This window comes from Podarcis erhardii (genome assembly GCF_964252035.2).
Source record: "Podarcis erhardii genome assembly, chromosome: 9".
Classification (NCBI taxonomy): Eukaryota; Metazoa; Chordata; class Lepidosauria; order Squamata; family Lacertidae; genus Podarcis; species Podarcis erhardii.
In genome coordinates, this window is record NC_138512.1 from 80,554,196 (window position 1) to 80,575,380 (window position 21,185).

Below are 21,185 nucleotides of genomic sequence, written 5' to 3' on the forward strand. Positions count from 1 at the left end.
GACTGTTGCAGGAATTTATGTATAGGTTGGGGGCGGGGCTGCCCCTCCAGCAGATATCATGCGCATGCAGCCCACTACCAAAACCAGCACCATCGCTTTTGTGACTTTCGTGATTTGTCCCCACAAAACACTTCATCCCAGTTTCTTCCTATCTATTCAAAGGGCCTTTGCTGCACAATACCAAATGTAAGAATTCACCGATCAATGGATCTATGTACTGGCTCACAGGGAAAACTTCAGAAATTCCTATAGACATGTGAGCTCAGCTCCTCAGCAGCCCCTCTGCCTGAGTGATAATCCCTGGCCTCCTGACACCCGAGTGCCAGACAGGTAGCCATTCCAGAAATAACAAACCCAGATGAAGACAAAAGGGTGGGATGAACTTGGCTGGAAAACAGGGAAATGTAAAGATCCATTTTGTTACACTGGATGGGTGTTTGATGGAGGGCAAGGGCAACCATGGGGCAGGGTCCAGGATGCTCAGATTACTGCCACCAGACCTCCCCTTTCATGATGTAATCATGATGTATTAGTGATGTAGTTGGGGGGGGTGTAACGTGAGGATTAGCAGCTAATAAAAGTTTGGATTCTCTTTTGTTCTGGGCTGCCATCTTGTTCCACCTGGTGGCAGGTGGGAGTCCTGTCGGACAGTCTTCAATCAAGATTAGAGAACTGGGCCAAAACAAACAAGATGAATTTTAACAGGGAGAAATGTAAAGTATTGCACTTGGGCAAAAAAAATGAGAGGCACAAATACAAGATGGGTGACACCTGGCTTGAGAGCAGTACATGTGAAAAGGATCTAGGAGTCTTGGTTGACCACAAACTTGACATGAGCCAACAGTGTGACGCGGCAGCTCAAAAAGCCAATGCAATTCTGGGCTGCATCAATAGGAGTCTAGCATCTAGATCAAGGGAAGTAATAGTGCCACTGTATTCTGCTCTGGTCAGACCTCACCTGGAGTACTGTGTCCAGTTCTGGGCACCACAGTTCAAGAAGGACACGGACAAACTGGAACGTGTCCAGAGGAGGGCAACCAAAATGGTCAAAGGCCTGGAAACGATGCCTTATGAGGAACGGCTAAAGGAGCTGGGCATGTTTAGCCTGGAGAAGAGGAGGTTAAGGGGTGATATGATAGCCATGTTCAAATATATAAAAGGATGTCACATAGAGGAGGGAGAAAGGTTGTTTTCTGCTGCTCCAGAGAAGCGGACACGGAGCAATGGTTCCAAACTACAAGAAAAAAGATTCCACCTAAAGATTAGGAAGAACTTCCTGACAGTAAGCTGTTTGACAGTGGAATTTGCTGCCAAGGAGTGTGGTGGAGTCTCCTTCTTTGGAGGTCTTTAAGCAGAGGCTTGACAACCATATGTCAGGAGTGCTCTGATGGTGTTTCCTGCTTGGCAGGGGGTTGGACTCGATGGCCCTTGTGGTCTCTTCCAACTCTATGATTCTATGATTCTAAGACCATGCCTACTGGCTGCTGTTTTGCTCTGGTCTTCCTGGCTGGTGTCCTGCCTTTTTGTCCAAGGGAGCCCTCAGATTTCTCCGTTAACATGGCCCTTCTGCCCTGTGGCTCCCTTAAGCAACATCGCTGCCTCTCGGGTTACAGTGGGGGGACATCTAGGCTGGTCTTGCTGCTCCGCTTCCCCAGGGGAGAGACTGGGGGAAGGAGCCGTCGTTCCAGGGACTCCCCCCCCCCAGGTGACCTCCCCCTGTGGTCAAAGGGGACCAAGGGCAAGGGGCTCCTCTGACCCCAGTGCTTCCCTCCTGGCTGCACAGAACCGCACCGAAGAGCCTCTGGGCCAAACTCCAAGGGCAGCTTGTGTGCAAGTGGAGGAATGCCAACTTTGGCAGAGTGTTGCAACAGCGTGCAGGGCTGGAAGCAGCCAAGCCAGCTATAAACAGGCTCCGATCACATTTCTCCCTGCACAGGCGTTTGGGCAGCCCCCTCCTCCTCCTATAGGACTCTTCTAGAGGTGGCCAGGCCGTTGCCCTGCTCATGGCAGCAAAGGATTCCTGCAAACCCGAAGGCCTCTCGCCTCTGCCCACATCAAGGGGCTGGCAGCTGCTTGGAGGAGCCTTGGGGAAGGGGCTCCTCTCTGGGCTGTTCTGCAGCTCCAGCCCAAGCCCCCCAGGGCCAGAAGGCAGCTGCAGGCCCTTCAAGAAGAGGCAGCTTGCCAAGGGAAGTCAGGTGCTCCGTGGAGCAACGCCCTCATGACTTCAGCCCCAGCCAAGATTTCTCTTTTCCCTCCACCACTGAGCCTGAAGGGCTTCTGGAGAATGCAAAAGGCAGAGACCCTGCTCCCTAGCAAAATGGGGGAATGCAGACGGGCAAATCACCCATGGGGGTCGACTCCCCTCTGCATGCCCTCTAACACAAGAAGAGCTGGGCTGAATCATAGAACTGCAGGGCTGGAAGGGACCCCAGTGGTCATCCAGTCCAGCCCCCTGCAAGGCACCCACTCACAAACAAGCAGGGGTTCAGCCACTCATGCCATTATGCGCACAAAGAACATCCTCTCTCCTCTCCTGCAGTTTCCAGCAGGTGATTTTCCGAAGCGTGGCTGCCTCCAGCCGATAGACCTCTTCCCTTTTGTGGACCCATCCAGGTCGCCTGCCTCCTGCAGGCAGGAGTTCCACAGCTCCTTTCATCCGTCCTGACTCTCCCAGCATTTGGCTTCCTTGGACAGTCCAGGAGTCCCGGTCTTCTGAGAGAGGGAGAAAAACCTCCCTGCCTCCATTTTCCAAACAAGCGTGTGGAGGGGAAGAGGGAAGCAGGAATGGCTGCAGGGGGAGATGTTAGAATTCCTGCTCCGTGGCTGCAGTCATGGGACTGTTCTCTTTCACATGACAGTGTATGTTTTGACTCCACAGAGTGGGAAGTGACGGAGACAGGATGTTTGTGTCACTGTGTTCCGTGAAGTGGGACTATAGTCCTTTGTTCTTTTTTCTCTTTGCTGTCTGATGCGAGAGAGAGAGAGAGAGAGAGGGAGTCATGTTGCAGTGCTCCGTGTGTGTTTATATGTAAATAAAGTAGATTAGCCAAAATGCTGAGTTGCTGAGGTCTGTCACACGAAATGCGAACGCTCTGTGGATCCCTAAGTGTGCCGGTGTCGGTTGGCATCAGTCGCTGTGATGTTCGGGCTGAAGAAAGCTTTTGAAGCTCCTGAACGATCGATCAGGAGGGGGAGAACATGCCGGTCGGGCATGTGTCTCTGCCAGGGTCGAGTGTAGGCTGAACCCCCCCCCCACTTCCTGCTCCTCTCAAACATGGCAGAGCTTCATCGCCTTGAGGGGCAGCATCACTGCATGGCTCTTGAGAGATGGAAGACCCCCCCCCAGTCGCCGCCACCTTCTCGTCCTCAATCCCCAGCCTCTCTTCACCTGCCTCCCCTCCAGCAGCTGGAAAGGCAGATCATGGCAGGTGCACCCGAGGGGCATCTAGTTCAACCCCCTGCCATGCAGGAATTCCTGGCCATCCGACATCTGCTTGGAAACCTCAGAGGTAGGAGAGACCCCCACCTTCCTTCCTGATGTGTCGTCGGAATCCCCTTGTAAGTTTTAAGCCAGAGATTTCCAAACTTTTCACGTTGGCGACACACTTTTCAGACCAGCATCATTTTGCAATACACCAAGACTACAGTCAGGTTAACCAGAGGTTAAACTAACCCATTTCCAGCCCCTGGGGAAACGTAGGGAGCATTCGCAAGACACGCTGACCCACTGCAGCCAACACAATAATGTGTTGCGACAGAGTTTGGAAAGCTCTGCTTTAAGTTCTACCCTCCACAGGAGCAGAAAAGCAGCTTTCTTCTGTTTGTGCCTTTTCTGTCCTCTGCAGAAAGGCTCAAAGTCACCCACACACCCCTTCTTCCTATCTGTGTATGCCCCCCACCAGAGGCCTGGAGGGTGGCATCACGAGAACAGGCCTTTTCTGCAGTGGCCCTGTTTGGGGGATGCTCTGCCCAAGGAGACTCGCCGGGCACCAGGCAAAAGCTTTCCTCTAGAAACAGGCCTGTGACCTTTTAGAAGTGGGTGGGATGTTTTCAATGTATTCCCCCCCCCCCTTTGGTTTTACCGCATCTACAGCCTGGATAGGGAAGTTTTTAACGTTTGATGTTTTGCACACTCAGATGGGCAGGGCACAAACATTAAATATTATTATTATTAGGCGAGGGTTTCTTTGTCCGTACAGCTGGAAGGCTCTTTGTGCCAGACGGAGCAACTGTCAGACGTAATAAATAATGCCACGGCAGCCCTCTCTCGCAGGAGCACCATACAAAAGGGTTTATTAAAAGGTTAAAACAGTCCAATACTGAAGTGTGTAAGAAAGGTCGCAGCGGCAAGGCTCAGCTCACAGTGGTTAGAGACGCAGATGCAGCCCAGGTCGCAAAGGACCCCCCTGCACCGCCAAAGCCCTTCTGTACGGTGAGTGCCAGAGGCGGCCCCACCCTGGGTTAGGTTTGTGCTTGGCCGAGGTTCGGGGAGAAAGAGGGGGGAAACGGAACACGTAGAAAAAAGTATAAAAAACCTTGGTTGTGCAGGTTTGCCGGGTGCCGATGGGCTGACCACAGCCCTCCCTAAATGCACCAAGCTGGACAGGCAAGAGGGGGGGAGGGAGTTGCAAACCCCCCCCCCAGTCCAGAGAAGAGGCTTGCGTTGTGTCCAAGGCACCGGCCTGGGGAGGGGTCCAAAGCTCCCCCCGCCCGCATCCCCCCACCCAGCAGACAAGCACAGACAGGAAGCAGCTCCTACAGCTAGAAGAATCTCTACCCCCCCATTACACCCCACGCAGGGCCCACGGCTCCTGCCACCCCCTCATGCACCCCACCCTCCTATGCAAATCTCCCACCCCCCACTATTCCCTCCCCTCTCAACCTACAGCCACGCGGCTCAGAGACCCCCAACACAACACCACCCTGCCCCCAAACCCCAGGTCCAGCCGGCCCCGTGTGGGGTGGGTCCAGACCAACCCCGATTCGTAGCAGCTCCGCACCCCCTCCTCCTGCACCCCCAAACCTCCCCACCACCCCCAGAATACTGCAAAGGTCAGAGGTAGCGACTGGAGAGGCAGCTGGTTAGGGGCCCGCCTGCTCTGTGGGGCAGGGCAGAGGGCGTAAACACACAGAGAGAAAGGCATGGCAGCCATGGTAAGAGGCACAGAGCTGGCAGGAAGGCTGGGGGGGGGTTGTAAACAAGGCAGAGGCCCTCCCCTCTCGGCCGAGGTCCCCTGGGAGCCCGGTGGGGGTGGGGAGGGGGCTCAGGAGACGGGGCTGGTGTGCTGGGGGCGCCAGAAGCACCACTTGCGCCGCGGGTGCTGTTTCTGAAGCATCTCCTCCTCCAGCTGGCGCTCTCTCTGCAGGCGTAGGAAGCGGTCCTCCTCCTTCAGGTACCAGATCGGGGGCCAGCGGTGGCGCTCAAAGTGGGCCTGGTTCTCTGGGGGGGGGGGAGAGAGACAGGGAGATGGGGCTGTTAGGATCTAGTGCCCTTCTACCTTAAAAGGAACAGGCAGGACTGTTGTGTGTCACATGCCTGTTCACATTTCCAGCACAGCGCTTTCTGGGAACTTCCGTTTGTATATAGCTTTTGCATGGCTGCTGTTTTGCTGGAGACGAAGGGAAGCAGACATGGTTTTTTCCTTTGTTCCTGCTACTAAATAAAACACTAATATACTGCTTGCACATGGCTCTGTCCGCCTCTTCTGCTGTGAGAAGATTTATTCACTCTGCTGACAGAGTGTGCACGGGTCTCTAAATGTATCTGAGGCTTGTGTCGCCGATTGATGCTGTTCCAAGGGAGACCGGTGATCGTCCGGCTACCCGGCAGTGGCTGGAGCCAGCTGGAGGCCTGGCCTGATGCCCCCGTCTCCCCAGCAGTATCCAAACAGGGACATCCAACACAGACCCCGCCACCTCCGCAATTCAGCACCTCCCAGAAGGGCAGAAACAGCCCCACCATCCCTTCGCCCGTCTAGTGCCCCACACCTGCAATGCGGGAACCACACCTCCTGCCTCCCTGGGCAGAGGGCCGCCCCCCAAGCAGAGGAGCTGTGCCCCCCCGGCAGTGGTTCCCCCATGCCCAGGGGCACCTGCCCCACGCCCTACCTGGAGACATGCACTTCATCTCGCGGGGGAAGCGGCGGCAGACGCTGTTGTAGTTGGTGCAAAGATAGTGAAGGCACCAGGCAGCCAGCTGGCGGGCATTGTGGAACTGCGGGGGGAGGAGGGGGGCAACGGTGAGGGGCACAAAAGCAAATGCACGGCCCCCACCCCATCTCCAAAGATCCCTGAAGCGACTCTGGGGGTCATCTGGCCCAACCCCCTTGGAAGGCAGGACTCTGCAGCTGCCCTATATGGGGTTTGAACCCGCAGCCTTGGAGCAGAAGACTCCAACCAACTGAGCCCTGTTTATCTTATTTCCTTCTTAAATTGTGGTGCCCAGAACCGGACACAGCGCTCTGACCGAGGCAGGAGAGAGCGGATCTGTGCCTTCCCTTGATCTGCCCACTATCTTGATTTTGAGAATGACTCCAAGCCACAAAATTCACCATGCCGGGGGGAGAGAGGTTTGCTCAGTGGCAGTGCTGTGAATTCAGAAGGCCCAGTCCTGGCAGCAAATACATCGGGGGGGGGGGACTTCAGACACCCCATGTTCCCAGGGGCAGAATCCAGAAGCCCCCCAGGGCAGACACCCACACCCAGGGCTCCACCCTGCAAAGGCTGGGTCTCGATCCATCTTCAGTGCAGCTGCGTCCGCTAAAAGGCTTTCGCTCTCAAAAACTCCAGTCAGGGACACTGGTAGCTGGCAGAACCTCAGCTGCCCCCCGCCCCCCCAGAATGGATTGGCAGCTTCCAATTTGTTATTAAAAAACATGCAGAGTTTAGCATGAATTGGAAAAAAATCTCATAAATTGCGTGTTGCGAACGGCTCGGAGGACCCTGCAAAAATTCTGCATCTCCTTTGGTTGAATTTATCTTCTTTGCAGCTAATAGCTGTGATCTCTTTCAGGTCCCTTCCAATTCTACACTTCTGGGGTTCCAAATACGGACACAGGATTCCCTCTCCGTAACACAACGTGACATTTGATTTTTCCTAATGGCCTCAAGAACTTTTCCAGCCTAACATTGCGCTGTTTTTCCCCCCAGGGGGAGAGTTCTGTTAATTCTGTTGTATTCATTTGTTTAATTAGTTCAATAACAACAACAATAATAATAATTAGAGAGGGAGCCTGTGGGGCTGATGAATACCTGCGTCATCTCCAGGTAGAGGATGACCTGGGCGTCAATCTCCACCTTCTGCAGGCTGGCATGGACCAGTTCATCCACTGCGTACTGCTCTGGGGAGAAGACCAGGAAAGGGCCTCCTCAGACTGGGAGAGGCAGCCTCACCCCCAAGAAAACCCAGGAATGCACTCTGTGCATGCTCAGGGGCCCCACTGCCGCTCCCCAGAACCCACCCAGGCATTCCTAGACAGGGCTCCAAAGAGAGCACATTCTCCCCGTGAAAAGGCTCCCTGCGCTCCTCTCCTCTCTTCTCCCAGGAATGCACTCTGTATGCGCTCAGGAGCTCCACTGCCGCTCCCCAGAACCCAGACAGGACAAGCGAGAAAGAGGCCCCTCCTTCCATTTCCTCTCTCCCCCCCCCCAGCACTGCTTCCTGAGAGGCTAATGGCCCCCACGCACCCACCCGCTGCTGGCCAGCCATCCAGGCTCAGGGACTCATTGATCCCAGGGACGCTGCGTCCCCAACAAACAGCCTCATTATCTTATCGGCAGCTTACATAAGCGGCCTCCAGGCAGGAGGCAGCAGCGGCCAGATGGGTGAGCAGGGGGGGGGGAGCCCCTCCTCCTCCTCCTCCCCCCCCCACATCCGGGTCCAGCCCAGCCAAGGACTCACCGGTCAGGGCCTGCAGGCGGGTTAGGCAAAGGCGGTTGGTCAGCACCAGCAGCTCCATGGCGTCCAGGTCTGGTGTGGGGACAAAGAGGCCCGTGTAGAGGAACTCCAGCACGGCCCGCAGGCAGGCGCAGTTGGTGCCCGGCAAGGCGACCTGGGGGGGCGGGGGGCAGAAGGGTCTCTGGAGGAGCTGCCTTGGCCTGGCCCCCCCTACCCTCCGGCTTTGGGCCTTCTGCCCATAGATCTCAAGCAGGCACCTTCGCCATGCAAGACCAGCTCTGTATTGATAAGAACTGGACGGGTGGCACCCGGAACTCCTTGCCACTTGAGATCAAGCAGGTGCCTCCAGGGCCAAACATTCTGGTTTGGAAGACAAGCCTGCTAGGATGCCGAGAGAGAGTCTCTGTGAGATGTCATGCTTTTCGCCTGTCGTTATTTTAGCTTTGCAAAAGCCTCACTTTATTGTTGCACCTTTTTTGCAAACCGCTTTGAGGTTTGCTTTTCCGTTTCGTTTTACAATCAGGCGGTGCATAAACTTCAGGAAATAAAAACAATGACTCCTCTGCTCTCCTCTTGTCCCCAGTCCTGGGGGCTCCTGGGCAAAGTCACGCAACCCCCACCAACCCAACGCTTTTCCTCGCTGCCCCCCAGTTGCCCCCTCCAAACCTCCCCACCCGGCCCTCCAGCTCCTCCTTGGACTTGGGAGATTTCTTTCTGGAAGGACGGAAGCTGCTTCCGCCAGCAACCCAGAAAGAGCGCCCTCTGCACATGCTCAGAGGCATTTGCCTTGCTACTTTACAGTTAGCCGGGGAGAGAGGCTGAAACCCCCCTCCCCAAAGGGGAACAAAAGAGCCTCTGAAGCCCAGACAAGACGGAAGCAAGACCAATTTGGGCAGGCCGGGGGGAGGCCAGGGTGCCGCCAGAAGAGCCTTGGCTGCCGCCCCGGCCCCTCGTGAGCCCCGTGACCCTTTCTTTTTGAGATGCCCGATTTAACTCAGGCCCTGGCAGCTCCTAGCTGGGGGAGCACATTCCAGCAGCCAGCTGGTTTTCCTGCTGCCAAAGGGGTCGGGCGCGGGAGGGAAAGAGGCCTGGGCCCAGCTTGAGGGTCACAGAGCACGGGGTGGGGGTCAGGACTCGCCCCACCAACACCACCTTTGCCATGCAGAGAGAAGGCGGGTGCCTGGCAATGGGTGCACACTCGGTCGGAAGCCTGACCCACGTCAGCAGCCCATGCCGTTGACCCGCCAGGCCTCTTGGCTCAGCTGCCAGGACAGCCACCCCCAGCCCAGGGCTTCACACGATGCCAGTGGCAAGAAAAGATATACCGTGTTTTTCGCTCCATAAGACGCACTTTTTTCTTCCTGAAAAGTAAGGGGAAATGTCTGTGCGTCTTATGGAGTGAATGTGTGGTCCCTGGAGCCGAATTGCCCAGGGGAGAAAAACAGATCGTGCTTTTTTTTTTTTTTTTTGGAAAGAGGAAAGTGGGTGTTGAAACAAAGCTGCTGATCGTTTGCTAATCGGGGAGAGAGCTAAGGGACGCTAGAGATAAAGGAGGCTGCCTGGGAGGGGGAAGGTAAAAGCCCATGGATCCTCAGGATTTTTGCATGACAGGGCAAGACTTGCACCCCCCCACCTTTAGCCATTCCAGCCACTGGAGAGCCGAGAGACAGAGCTCACTGCACCTGCTCAGGTGCCAGAGGGCAGCTTTCCCTGGCTCCTCCTGCCCCCAGAACCGTGGCAGCTGGTCATTCGGGGCACAAGGCGCTCCGTGTGGGCTGGATCTGGAAGCCGCAGTCCGGGCAGGATACTGCAGAGCAATTGCTGGCTGGAGCCACGCCAGGTCACCGTGGGGCACCTGTGTGCAGAGATCTGCCCGCCTTGCCAATCTGCTTCCCGGCCAAGTTCAAAGTGTTAATCTTAGCATATAAAGGAAGCCTGGGACCAGTGAGATCGCCTTTCCCCACATCCGTCCACTTTGATCTGTGGGACTGGCACTTGTACAGGTGCCACACAATATCCCCACCGCATCTGGGAGAACATTTAGTGTGGCAACACAAACACTCTGGAGGCTCCCGGCCTGTTGATATCAGGCTTTGCTTTCGGCTTATTCAGACCAGCCGACCCAGATGCTTAGAAAGTTTGCAAGAGTTTCAGTTGGTTTCTGTCTATTCTAGTCTGGTTTTAACTGTCTGCATATTTATGGCCGTCAATCTTTTAGTGATAATTTTATTGTTTTAAGCTTATTGTAAAACACTTATCCTTTCCCCGCCCCCCAATCAAGCAGCATATAAGTTTCCAGAGATAAAATAAACAAGCTGTTTAGAAGTTGTGGTTTTCCTCTTCCCTCCCTGCTCCTTCCTCTTTGTGTGCTGTGTCTCACTGGTTATCAGCCAGCAGGGAGGGACTCTGATCATACGGAAGCTGCTCTGGGAGCCTTTGGGGCTGAAGAGCGGACTATAGATGCGCTCTAAGCACATAATAAAATACCAAAAAATGGCCTCCAAAATCCCCCACCCCAAGGATGTCCAGCCAGCGACATCCCTGAAGGCTCAAACTCCCACCCCAAGAGGGGCCCCCACCCAGCGCCCTTTCCAGGCCTCCCCGCTGCCCCCCACTCCTCACCTCTGCAGCGCAGCTCTCCCGGAAGGTGCTCCCAAACATGGCGACCATGAAGTCGCAGCCGGCCAGGAGAAGGGGCTTGTGGGCCGGCACCAACCCGTCGTCGACCACAAAGACGACATCTGGCAGGGAAGAGAAAGCGGGCCGTCAGGGGGGGCTTCCTCTCGGAGAGCTGAATGCAGAAGTCAGGGCTAAACCCACCTGGCAGGTGGTCCCCCAACCTGGGCTGAGAAACCTCCAACGAAGGAAAGCCCATCTCCCCGGGGAGTCTGTTCCACAGTCACCCAGCTCTGGTCCTCAAAAGGTTCTTGTTAACATTTGATCGGACACTGCTTCAGATCTTTGACGGTGGCTCGCTGCCCCGTCTGCCCTGGGACCAGGGCCGGATTTATGTATAAGCTAAACAAGCTATGCCTTGGGGCCCCACTCTCTTGGGGTCCCCAAAAAAATTGTAAGGGAAAAAAACTGGATGTACATTTCCAAAATATAAGATAAAAAATAAAATAAAACCTACATACAGCAGCAGTGTTTTCTGTTGTGTCAGCTCCTATGATGTAAGCCTGCTAGCCTGCTCCCTAAATTATCACTGGTTATTAACTGTATTTCAATTCAACAATCACTACATATTTTGTTATATGCAAATGGCTTTAGATACCTACGAGGTCCATGAATTACCATATAGCATCTATTCAACACCAAAAAACAGCGACAATTTGTTGCGGACAAAGGACAGCTGGACATAGAAAGGGGCCCGTTACCTTCAGGAGCTGAGGGCCTTATCAAACCTCAATCCGGCCCTGCCTGGGAGAGCCCTTCATGGCTGTCACATGACTTCCCAGTGTTGGGGTTGGACTGGATGACCCCTGGGTCCCACTCCACAATTCTGCAATTCTCTTCTCTCCAGCCGCTCCTCCCCGGAGACTTGCCTCCCTTCCCCTCCTCCCTTCCTGCCCAGCTGAGCCCCCCCCTGACCGCCCCCCTCTGCCCCCTCCTCTACCTGCAAAGGTGCCCTTGCTCAGGCACTCCTTGATCCGGTTGGCGCGGCGGACGTGGAAGGCCTTGGTGATCTCCTGGTTCATGAAGCTCTCCTTGTTGAGGATGTTGGCCACCATCATGCGCAGGTCAAAGACCTCCAGCAGCTCAGCGATGGCCGCCACCTGCATCAGGTCGGCGCCGTGCTGCTCCAGCCGCCCCGTGTACAGGTATTCCAGCACCGCCAGGAAAGGCCCCACCTGCACCAGCCCGTCCAGGTAGACGGCCGCCATGGGCTTCTCGCGATGCGTCACGGGGTCGCGCACCGCCTCCTGGCGCATGCTGACGAAGCCCCGGCCCCAGCCCGCCAGCGCCTGCGGCGCCCGACCCAAGCGCAGGGGGTCATCGCTCTGCGAGGCCCGGAGAGAAGCTGCCGCCGCCGCCGCCGAGCCACACTGGATGTCGGCATCCAAGCTCCTAGTCCTCACCGCCGGTTCCTTAGCCCCCGCGGCCTCAGGAGAGTCCAGCGCAAAGAGGTCGTAGAATTTAGAGCAGGATGTGGCCAGGTAGACCCGGTGGGCAAAGACCCGGTGGCCCCCCTGCAGGCAGAAGACCACGTCGGCGCACAGCGGCTGGCGGAAGAGGGCGTCGGGGCCCCTGCCCTCTCCGAGCGCCGGCTCCGGGATGTGGATGACGGGCGGGGGCGGCTTGGGGGGCAAGAAGGGGGCCTGCAACAGGGGCCGCTGCACCTTCTTCAGGTGGGACTTCCAGAACTGCAGGTGGCGGCGAGAGATGAGGGCGGCGCGGATGGCGTTGTCAAAGACGTCCTTGATGCCAAACTGAGCCACCATGCTGGTCTCATAGTAGGGGATGCCCAGCTCCTTCGCCACCTCGTGCCCACACTCGGGGGGAAGGATGTCCGATGGCTTAATGGGCCTGGGGGGGGCGAGGAGAGGAAAGGGCAGGGGGTCAGGACAAAAGGATGCCAGGCAGAGCCTCTCCGGGCTAAGACAGGGAAGCACCAAATCATATTCAATTTTTGCATTACTAGGATATCTTTTTCCCCCAAGGGGGTGCGCATGGTTCTCCCCCTCCCCATGTGTCCTCAGAGCAACCACCACCCTGCAAGGCTGATGAGAGAGGCTGACTGCTCACAGACCGGCTTTGCGGCTCAGCCGGGATTCGAACCCTGGTCTCCCAAGGCCTTGTCCAACTCTAACAGTCACCCTGCACAATTATTCTAGGGGACAAGGCAGGATCAGGGGCAGGCCTACATTTCGGGGGCCCGGACGCTTGAACTGTCGTGGGGGCCCCTTCGCAACAAGGAACGAGGTCTGGAAAAACCCCTGTCATCATCTTCAATGACAGACCACTATCCTTTTAAAATGAATGTAACTATCGCTTCTCAGATTCTGATTAAAACTGCTGCCCTGGATTATCTCACACGTGTGAGTAAAAGTTTCCTACGTCCCATAGTTTTCAAGTTATGTGGGCGTGGATGAAAATTAGGGAAATGTTATATATTTACAGTCATACCTTGGGTTACAGACACTTCACGTTGCGTTTTTTCGGGTTACGAACCTGTCGAAACCCAGAAGTACTGGAACGGGTTACTTCTGGGTTTCGGGGGTTGCACATGCGCAGAAGCACCAAATCGCAACCGGCGCGTCCACTTTGCATTCTGCACTTATTAAAGTAAAATTGTTAAGCAATGTGAACTACACACTTGTGGAATTAACGGCCCTGGAGCTTAAATCTCCTTAGTTTCCTAGCAGAACCACCCCTGGGGGGCATCTCCCACCAGATCCCCAAGAACGGGGGCTCTCGTTTGGCACACAGCCCCGAGAGCATCATGGGGGTGCGTGTGTCTTGGTGTCCCTACTTGGCCAGCGGTCGGCGAGCGCGGTTGACGGCCTCCAGGTCAGCGTAGCGCAGGTCCAGCTGGCAGCCGACCAGCACGATGGGGGTTCGTGGGCAGAAGTGCTTGATCTCGGGGTACCACATGCTGGTCACGTGTCGCAGGGAGTTGGGGTTGGCCAGGGAGAAGCAGAGCACCACCACGTCCGACCTGCGGGGGGAGAAGGCAGGCGGGTGAAGGACCCACCACCGCTGGCACAGACTGGCACTCGGCCCAGGAGGAAGAGTCCGGGATTTCTGTTCCCAGAGCCCCGTGACATGGCGCAAGGGGCCAGAGAGCCAGGACTCGGAAGGATAAAGGGCAGACAAGAGGTCAAGCCCGGCTGGCATATCGCACGTGGAGAACCCAGGGTGCCCGCTTCCTGCTGATTTGGCCAGGAGACCTCCAAGTTGGAAGGGACCTCGAGAGACTGCAATTTCGCCCAAAGTGGGGCTCAGACCCACAACCCTGAGATTCAGAGCCCAGAGCCTCGTGCTCCACCAAGGGAGATGTCCCAAGAGTGACAAGGCCAGGTTGGCCCTGCCAGGTTGGCTGCCAGCCTGAGCCAGGGAGCACCTGCTCTGCCAAAGGGGAGCCCAAGGGTGAAAATCCACAGGAAGTGGAGAAGGGGGTTTTTCTCTACACCTGGGAAAGGGGGGGGGGAGGCTCCTAGCGAGAAAGAGGCCGCAGTCTCTGGAGCAGATGTGAAATAGGAGAGGGCCTCCCCCCGCCCCCCCTTCAAGAATTTCGGAAGGCTCAGCAGCCAAGTTGTGAACGTGGAGAACGTGAGTCGGAGGCCGCAGGGCGCCAGGCCGGGTTCCAGGGCCAGGAGAGGCCTGGCAGACAGCGGGGAGGGGGAGGAATGAAACACCAACCCCCCCCCCCCGCAAGCCCAACCCAGGAAGGCCAAAGGACACTGCAACCCACCCAGAAGTGGAAGGCAAAGGACATGCGAAGGGAAGGGAGGGGGGCTTCCTCTCCATCTGTCAGGGATGTTTTCGTTGCAATTCCTACATTTTGTGGGGTTGGGATAGATGCCCTTTGGGGGTCCCTTCCATTTCCATGATTCCGTGCAAGAAATCACAACCACAGCCAGCCAGCCCCCTCAGACCCCCAGCCCCCTGCCCGCCACCCCCAGGCTGCAAATCTCTGGCCAACCCCTCTTGCGAGGGAGACCGGCTGCAGCAGACCCAGCCTGGGACACATGCTTGGCATGGCGAAGGTCCCAGGTGGGAGGAGGCTGGAAGCAGGCGGCCCACTGTCTGGGCTCCACCTCCTGTGGGTCTCCCTATCTCCTGCCCTCCCAGTGCCAGTGGGCACAGACCCGTTCCCTCCCTCCCACCCACTCCAGATAAAGCTGTGCCCCTGGAGGGCTGCTGCCAGTCAGAGTAGGAGGGACACGGAAAGTGGCAGGCTCTCTGACACTGGAGCTTTCGCTGCGACCCCTACATTGCGTGGGGTTGGTCTAGATGAGCTTTGGGGGTCCCTTCCAACTCAACGTGCCCCTGCCCACCTGGGGAGCCCCCCCCTTGGCCTCACCTGCCGTAGGCGAAGCGCCGGTCCTTGTGGTGGTCCCCAAAGGTGTCCCAGAGCCGCAGGGAGATGCTGACCTCGTCCACCACGTCGCGCGAGCGCTCCAGCACCTAGGGGTGGGCATGGGGTGGGGGGAGACAGGGGGGTGGGGGGTCCGTCACAAAGGAAGTGGCAGGAAGCGGGCGGAAGAGAAGGGAAAGGGTCTTTCTGGTCCCCCTGGCCCGCCTCACCTCCTGGCACACGCGGTACTGGTCGATGGCCCAGACGGTGGGCACGTGGGTGGCCAGCAGCTGGTACTGGGTGAGGGTGGCATTGCAGGCCCTGGCGCAGATGAGGCGGGTCTTGCCCACGGCATTGTCACCCACCACCACGCACTTGATGGTCTCGACGTTGGGGCGCTCATAGTCCAGGTCCAGATCCATGGGGCTGCAGCTGAGAAGGGCAGAGGCGAAGGGGGCAGGCGGGTGCCCGTCAGGTGCAGCAGCCCGGAGGACAAAGAGCCGCCCCGTCCCGTCGGGAGAGCTCCCTCCACCCCCCAAAAAACCCCTGGTGGCGGCAGGGGTGGGGTCATGGGGCCCTCATAGTCCAGGTCCAGATCCATGGGGCTGCAGCTGGGGAAGGCAGAGGGGAGGGGAGGGGCAGGCGGGTGTGCGTCAGGTGCAGCAGCCCGGAGGACAAAGACCTGGGTGTCTCCGGGAGAGGAGGGGGCGAGGGGGGGTCCCCGTGGCGGGAAGGGCGGGCGGCCAGTTCCCTCCCCCCAAAACCCCCCTAGTGGCGGTGGCGGGGCGGGGTCGCTCATAGTCCAGGTCCAGATCCATGGGGCTGCAGCTGAGAAAGGCAGAGGGGAAGGGGGGCAGGCAGGCGGGCAGGCGGATTCCCGTCAGGTGCAGCAGCCCGGAGGACAAAGACAAAGACCCATCGGGAAAGGACGGCGGAGGGGGGATCGGGGCCCCCCACGATCATAGTCCAGGTCCCGATCCATGGGGCTGGAGCTGATGGCAGGCGGGGGCCCGTCCGGTGCAGCAGCCCGGGGAACAAAGGCGCCCCGGCCCGTCGGGAGAGGGCGGCGGAGGGGGGGCGGGGGGTCCCGGGAAGGGGGGGGTCGCCCCGTCCTGCCCCCCCCTCGCCTACTCACCGTCTCCGCCCGGCTGTCCCGGGGCTTCAGGGCCCCCCCCGGGGCGGGGGGCGAGGCGCGGCCCGTGCGGGGGCGCCTCCTCCTCCTCCGGGGCCCCATCCCATCCCGGGCCTGGGCTGGGCGTCGCTCTCCCCCCTCCGACGCCCCCTTATCTCCCCGCCGGCCCCGCCCCGCCCCGCCCCGCCCCGCCGCGCTGCGCTCAGCCAATGGCCAGCCGGCGCCGCCCGGACAAAGGAGGCGGCCAGGAGCCTCCGGCGCCGCAGCCCCGCCCGGCCCCGCCCACCCGCCACGTGACGCCCTGGCCCCGCCCCCGCCTGGAAGGCGCGTCCGCGGCGGGAGGGAGGGAGGGAGGAGGGAGGGGAGGCGCGCTCTGCACATGCTCTGCGGCACGCTCGCCCGCCCTGGGCGGCGGCTGCAGCTGCTGCTTCCAAATTTATTCTGATTACTTCTAATTACTATTGTTATTAGTTAAATGTATGCGCCGCGCTTCGCCTGAAGATCCCAGGGGTCGGATGCTGCAAATGCGTTTCTTTCTTTGGGCGTTTCTATCTCAAGGAGGGGTCCCTCCCCCTGCGAGGGAGGCGAGGCGGAGAGGGAGCCCCAAGGGGAACTTCATGGCTGAGGGGGGATTCGAACCCGGGTCCCTGGCAGGTCCTACTCGGGCACTCGAACCCAGAGCTTTCCAAACGGTGTGTTGCGATGCCTGAGGGCACGAAAGGGGTTTGCTAGCAAAACTGAATTACTGCATTGCGAAATGATGCATGTCTAAAAAGCTTGTCACCACCAGGAAAAGTTTGGAAAGCTCTGCTCTAACCGCTAGGCCACACTGCCTTTGCATGCATCCAGTCTCAGGCTCACGAGGCAGAGTCACTTGCTTGGCTTTCCTCTTCCCGCTGAAGCAACGTGGGGCTGAAATTATACTGCACCCTTATTTTTAATGCCAGTCTCAACTATGGGGCTGGGCGCCCCCGTGCCCAGCTAGGCCACCCCCAGACCTCCTGATCCTCGGCTTTGAGCCGCTTGGAGCGCTGCCTGTGTCTCTTTCAGTGGCCTCTGGAGCCCAGTGGGGCAGGGGATTCCCCGGGGGGGGGGGTGCTGAGGGGCAAGGGGGCAGCCTAGGGGGGCACCGGAGGTGGAAATGATCTGGCATTGGAAGGCTGGTCTCACCAAATCAAAGCCATTGGTTTGGTTGAATTAATTACACTCCTCCCTTTCGATTCGATTTTGAAGACGTGCGCAATGAGTTGTCACTGTTTGGAATCCTCTTGTGTGTCTGGGCAAACCTCCCTTCTGAATAATGCTTTCTTCAGGGTAGGGGGCGCTGGGATGGGTTTGTGGATCCAAGGGGGCAGGCTTGTTTTTTAAGTTGTATTTCAATCAATTGCTTTCTATCTGGTGTTAGCCGCCCTGAGCCCGGTCTTGGCTGGGGAGGGCAGGCTATAAATAATAATAATAATTATTATTATTATTATTATTATTATTCCTCCCGAAGGAGCCCAAGGGAGGCTCTTTTCTCGCTCCGCAGAACCTCCGCTGAGCCGCCTCCTCCTCCCAGTTTGGATTGCGTTGGCGCCCGGTGCGCTCGGACTCGGACTTTGCCTTATCCCGGGCGTTGCCAGGATTCCTCCCTCTCTTCCTTGGCCTGCCAGGCTGTCCAGCTGCCTTGAGAGGGGCAGGGGAAGAAAGAGCTCCCTCCTTTGTTGTGGTCGAACCCCAGGGATTGTGCAAGCAAAATGGCGCTTGGAGCACCTGCTGGTGGGGGGGGGTGTGCGTCCTGTCTCTGAGCAGGGGGGTGGGATCGCTCAGACCACCTGCCCCACTTCCTGCTTTGGGGTCTGGAAGCAGAGGGGCTGTGGGGAAAGGGAAGGGCAGAAAGGTTCTGGCGCTTTATCCTCCGTGCCACAGCACACTGCGCCCTCCTTTGCGGCAAAGCAGCGCTGCTGGGAGGCATTTGTGAGAAGCGGGGAGGCCCCGATCCACCTTCCCTGAGCCTTAGCAATGGGGCAGGCAATGGAGGAAGCCTTTGGGTGAGGCCTCTGGGCCCATTCCCTCCCCCTTGCCCATGGGGCTGGAAGGCCCTTTTCACCCGGCTGGCAGAATCTGGGTCCAGCCCCACACAAGCGCAAGGGAGGGGGGCTGGCGGTTTGGGGAGAAGAAGGGGGGGAATTGTGGGGGAGGGAGCAGGGCCACTTTGCCGCCTGGAGCAGCAGTCCTACTGGGTCAGCAAGAGAGTCTGTGGCAGGTTTGCAGGACAATGTGAAATCTGCCAAGGCAGCACAACAGCAGCCCCCCCCCCTGCGCATGGACTGGGTGCGCTGGGGAGGGGAGCCCCAGCACTCCTGCATTGCTCGATATCAGGGGTGGGCAAAGTTTTTGTGGCTTGGGCCAGGTCACGGTCCCGCAGACGCCGCAGTGGGCCAGAGTTGTGTGCATGCATGCGCAAACGCTATTTCGGGTGCTCCTTCTGCCGCCTAATAATAATAAAAAAATTTATTTATACCCCGCCCTCCCCAGCCAAGGCCGGGCTCAGGGCGGCTAACAAGCAATAATAAAAACAAGTTGAATGAATACAACTTAAAAACAAGATTAAAATACAACATTAAAATATTAAAATGCAGCCTCATCACAGGAGGAGAAAGGAGAAAGAAGAAAGAGAGGGAGGGAATCAATTTGGCTCCAAGCCAAAGGCCAGGCGGAACAACTCTGTCTTACAGGCCCTGCGGAAAGAAATCAGATCCTGCAGGGCCCTGGTCTCATGAGACAGAGCGTTCCACCAGGCCGGGGCCAGTGTTGAAAAGGCCCTGCCTCTGGTTGAGGCTAATCTAACTTCCTTAGGGCCCGGGACCACTAGGGTGTTGCTATTTATGGACCTTGAGGCTCTCTGTGGGGCATACCGGGAGAGGCGGTCCCGTAGGTACGAGGGTCCTAGGCCGTGAAGGGCATTAAAGGTCAAAAGCAGCACCTTGAACCTGACCCTGTACTCCACCGGTAGCCAGTGCAGCTTGAAAAGCACTGGGTGAATATGCTCCCATGGCAGAGACCCCGTGAGGAGCCTCGCTGCAGCATTCTGCACCCGCTGGAGTTTCTGGGACAGCTTCAAGGGCAGTCCTGCGTAGAGCGAATTACAGTAGTCAAGCCTGGAGGTGACCGTCGCATGGATCACTGTGGCCAGGTCAGGGTGAGAGAGGTGTGCACAGCTTCCCATTGGCTGCAGAAGCTTCCTGCAGCCAATGGGAAGCCAGCCAGCGTCACAGAAGGCGGTCCCCGCTCTGCACTGGTTTAGCGCGCTGCACAGGAGCCGACCAAGCAGGCGGCAGGGGTCCCCTTTAAACGACCCCCATGGGCCGCTTGTGGCCCCTGGGCCTTAGGTTGCCGACACCTGCTCTATATCCCAGCAGAAGCCCTGTGGCCTCCACAGGGTGGGGCAGAGGGTAGCTAGCAGGGACCCCACAGGACCTTTGCTCTGCCTTTGGCCCTCGGGGGTTCATAGAATCATAGATTTGGATGAGACCCTGAGGGTCATCCAGTCCAACCCCCTGCAGTGTAATAATGTTTTGCCCAACGGGGGACTCGAACCCACAGCCCTGAGATTCAGAGTCTCCTGCTCTCCCCGCCAAGCTATCCCACTGGGGACTGAAGGCAAAAGCAGGTCTAATAATAATAATAATAATAATAATAATAATAATAATAATAATAATATTGATACCCTAGCCATCTGACTGGGCTTCCCCAGCCACTCTGGGCAGCCTCCAGCCGAATATTAAAATACAGTAATACATCAAACATTAAAAGCCTCCCTGAACAGGGCTGCCTTCAGATGTCTTATAAAAGTCTGCTAGTTGTTGCTCTCTTTGACATCTGGGGGGAGGGCGTTCCACAGGGCAGGAGTCACCACCGAGAAGGCCCTCTGTCTGGTTCCCTGTAGCCTCACTTCTCGCAGGGAGGGAACCGCCAGAAGGCCCTCGGAGCTGGACCTCAGTATCCGGGCAGAATGATGGGGGTGGAGACGCTCCTTCAGATATACTGGGCAGAGGCCGTTTAGGGCTTTCAAGGTCAGCACCAACACTTTGAATTGTGCTTGGAAATGTACTGGGAGCCAATGCAGGTCTCTTAGGACTGGTGTTATGTGGTCTCAGCAGCCGCTCCCAGTCACCAGTCTAGCTGCCACATTCTGGATTAGTTGCAGTTTCCAGGTCACCTTCAAAGGTAGCCCCACGTAGAGCGCATTGCTGTAGTCCAGGCGAGTGATAACCAGAGCATGCACCACTCTGGCGAGACAGTCTGCAGGCAGGAAGGGTCTCATCCTGTGTACCAGATGGAGCTGGTAGGCAGCCGCCCTGGACACAGAATTAACCTGCGCCTCCATGGACAGCTGTGAGTCCAGTATGACTCCCAGGCTGCGCACCTGGTCCTTCAGGGGCACAGTTACCCCATTCAGGACCAGGGAGCCCCCACACCTGCCCACCCCCTGTCCCCCCAAAACTGTCTTGTCAGGATTCAACCTCAATCTGTTAGCTATCCATCCTCCAACCGCCTCTGGACGCCTCCAGGTCCAAATCAGGACGTTGATCCGGCACCACTGGGTCTGCCCCGCTGCGCGCTGGCTCCGCTCTGGCCGGCAGCCATGAATGCAGCTCAGCCTCTGCGAAGAAAGTGGGTGGACGCCTGGACCCCACACCCCTGGCTTTCCTTGCGTGATGCCTCTCCACAGGAGGCAAGGCGGCTCACAGGAGGCAAAGGTGCACACGACTGCAAATATTAGGGAAAGTCGTCAGTGAGAACCAAGAAACATCAAAAAGCACTCAAGCAAATTGAACACTTTCCACTGAAATCGTAAGAACGAAAATAGAGAACAAAAGTCTGTCCGGCAGCCTCGGCTTCGTCAGCTGGAGTCAGTCAGTCGGGAAAGCCCTGCAGGGCAGGGAGCCCGTCTTCCAAGACTCGCAGCCCAGGATCCGGCAAGACGGGGCTCTTTCTCTTCCCTTCTACCCCAGGGTAAGAGGGCTGGCCGGCCCTTGGTCTTCTCCAGACAGGATCCATCACAAAGTTGACTCCGTGTAGCATCAAGGTCAGCACAATTCTGGAGCCTGGGGCGAAACAATCCTTCCACACACGCCCAAGCAATGAATATC

The 21,185-nt window shown here is 57.5% G+C and overlaps 1 protein-coding gene across 1 annotated transcript; it reads right to left on the bottom strand.

Annotated features, from left to right (window-relative positions):
• Positions 1–4,276: 4,276 nt before the first annotated feature.
• Positions 4,277–16,164, bottom strand: LOC309350151 (rho-related BTB domain-containing protein 2-like). The gene is made up of 10 exons (XM_081876860.1): positions 16,054–16,164; positions 15,149–15,350; positions 14,925–15,028; positions 13,371–13,556; positions 11,514–12,424; positions 10,520–10,638; positions 7,901–8,051; positions 7,252–7,340; positions 6,109–6,214; positions 4,277–5,440 (listed from the first exon to the last, which is right to left on the bottom strand). Exons 2-10 carry the CDS (start codon positions 15,338–15,340, stop codon positions 5,265–5,267), a joined length of 2,034 nt encoding a protein of 677 aa, XP_081732986.1. The 5' UTR covers positions 15,341–15,350; positions 16,054–16,164; the 3' UTR covers positions 4,277–5,264.
• Between the last annotated feature and the right edge of the window lie 5,021 nt (positions 16,165–21,185).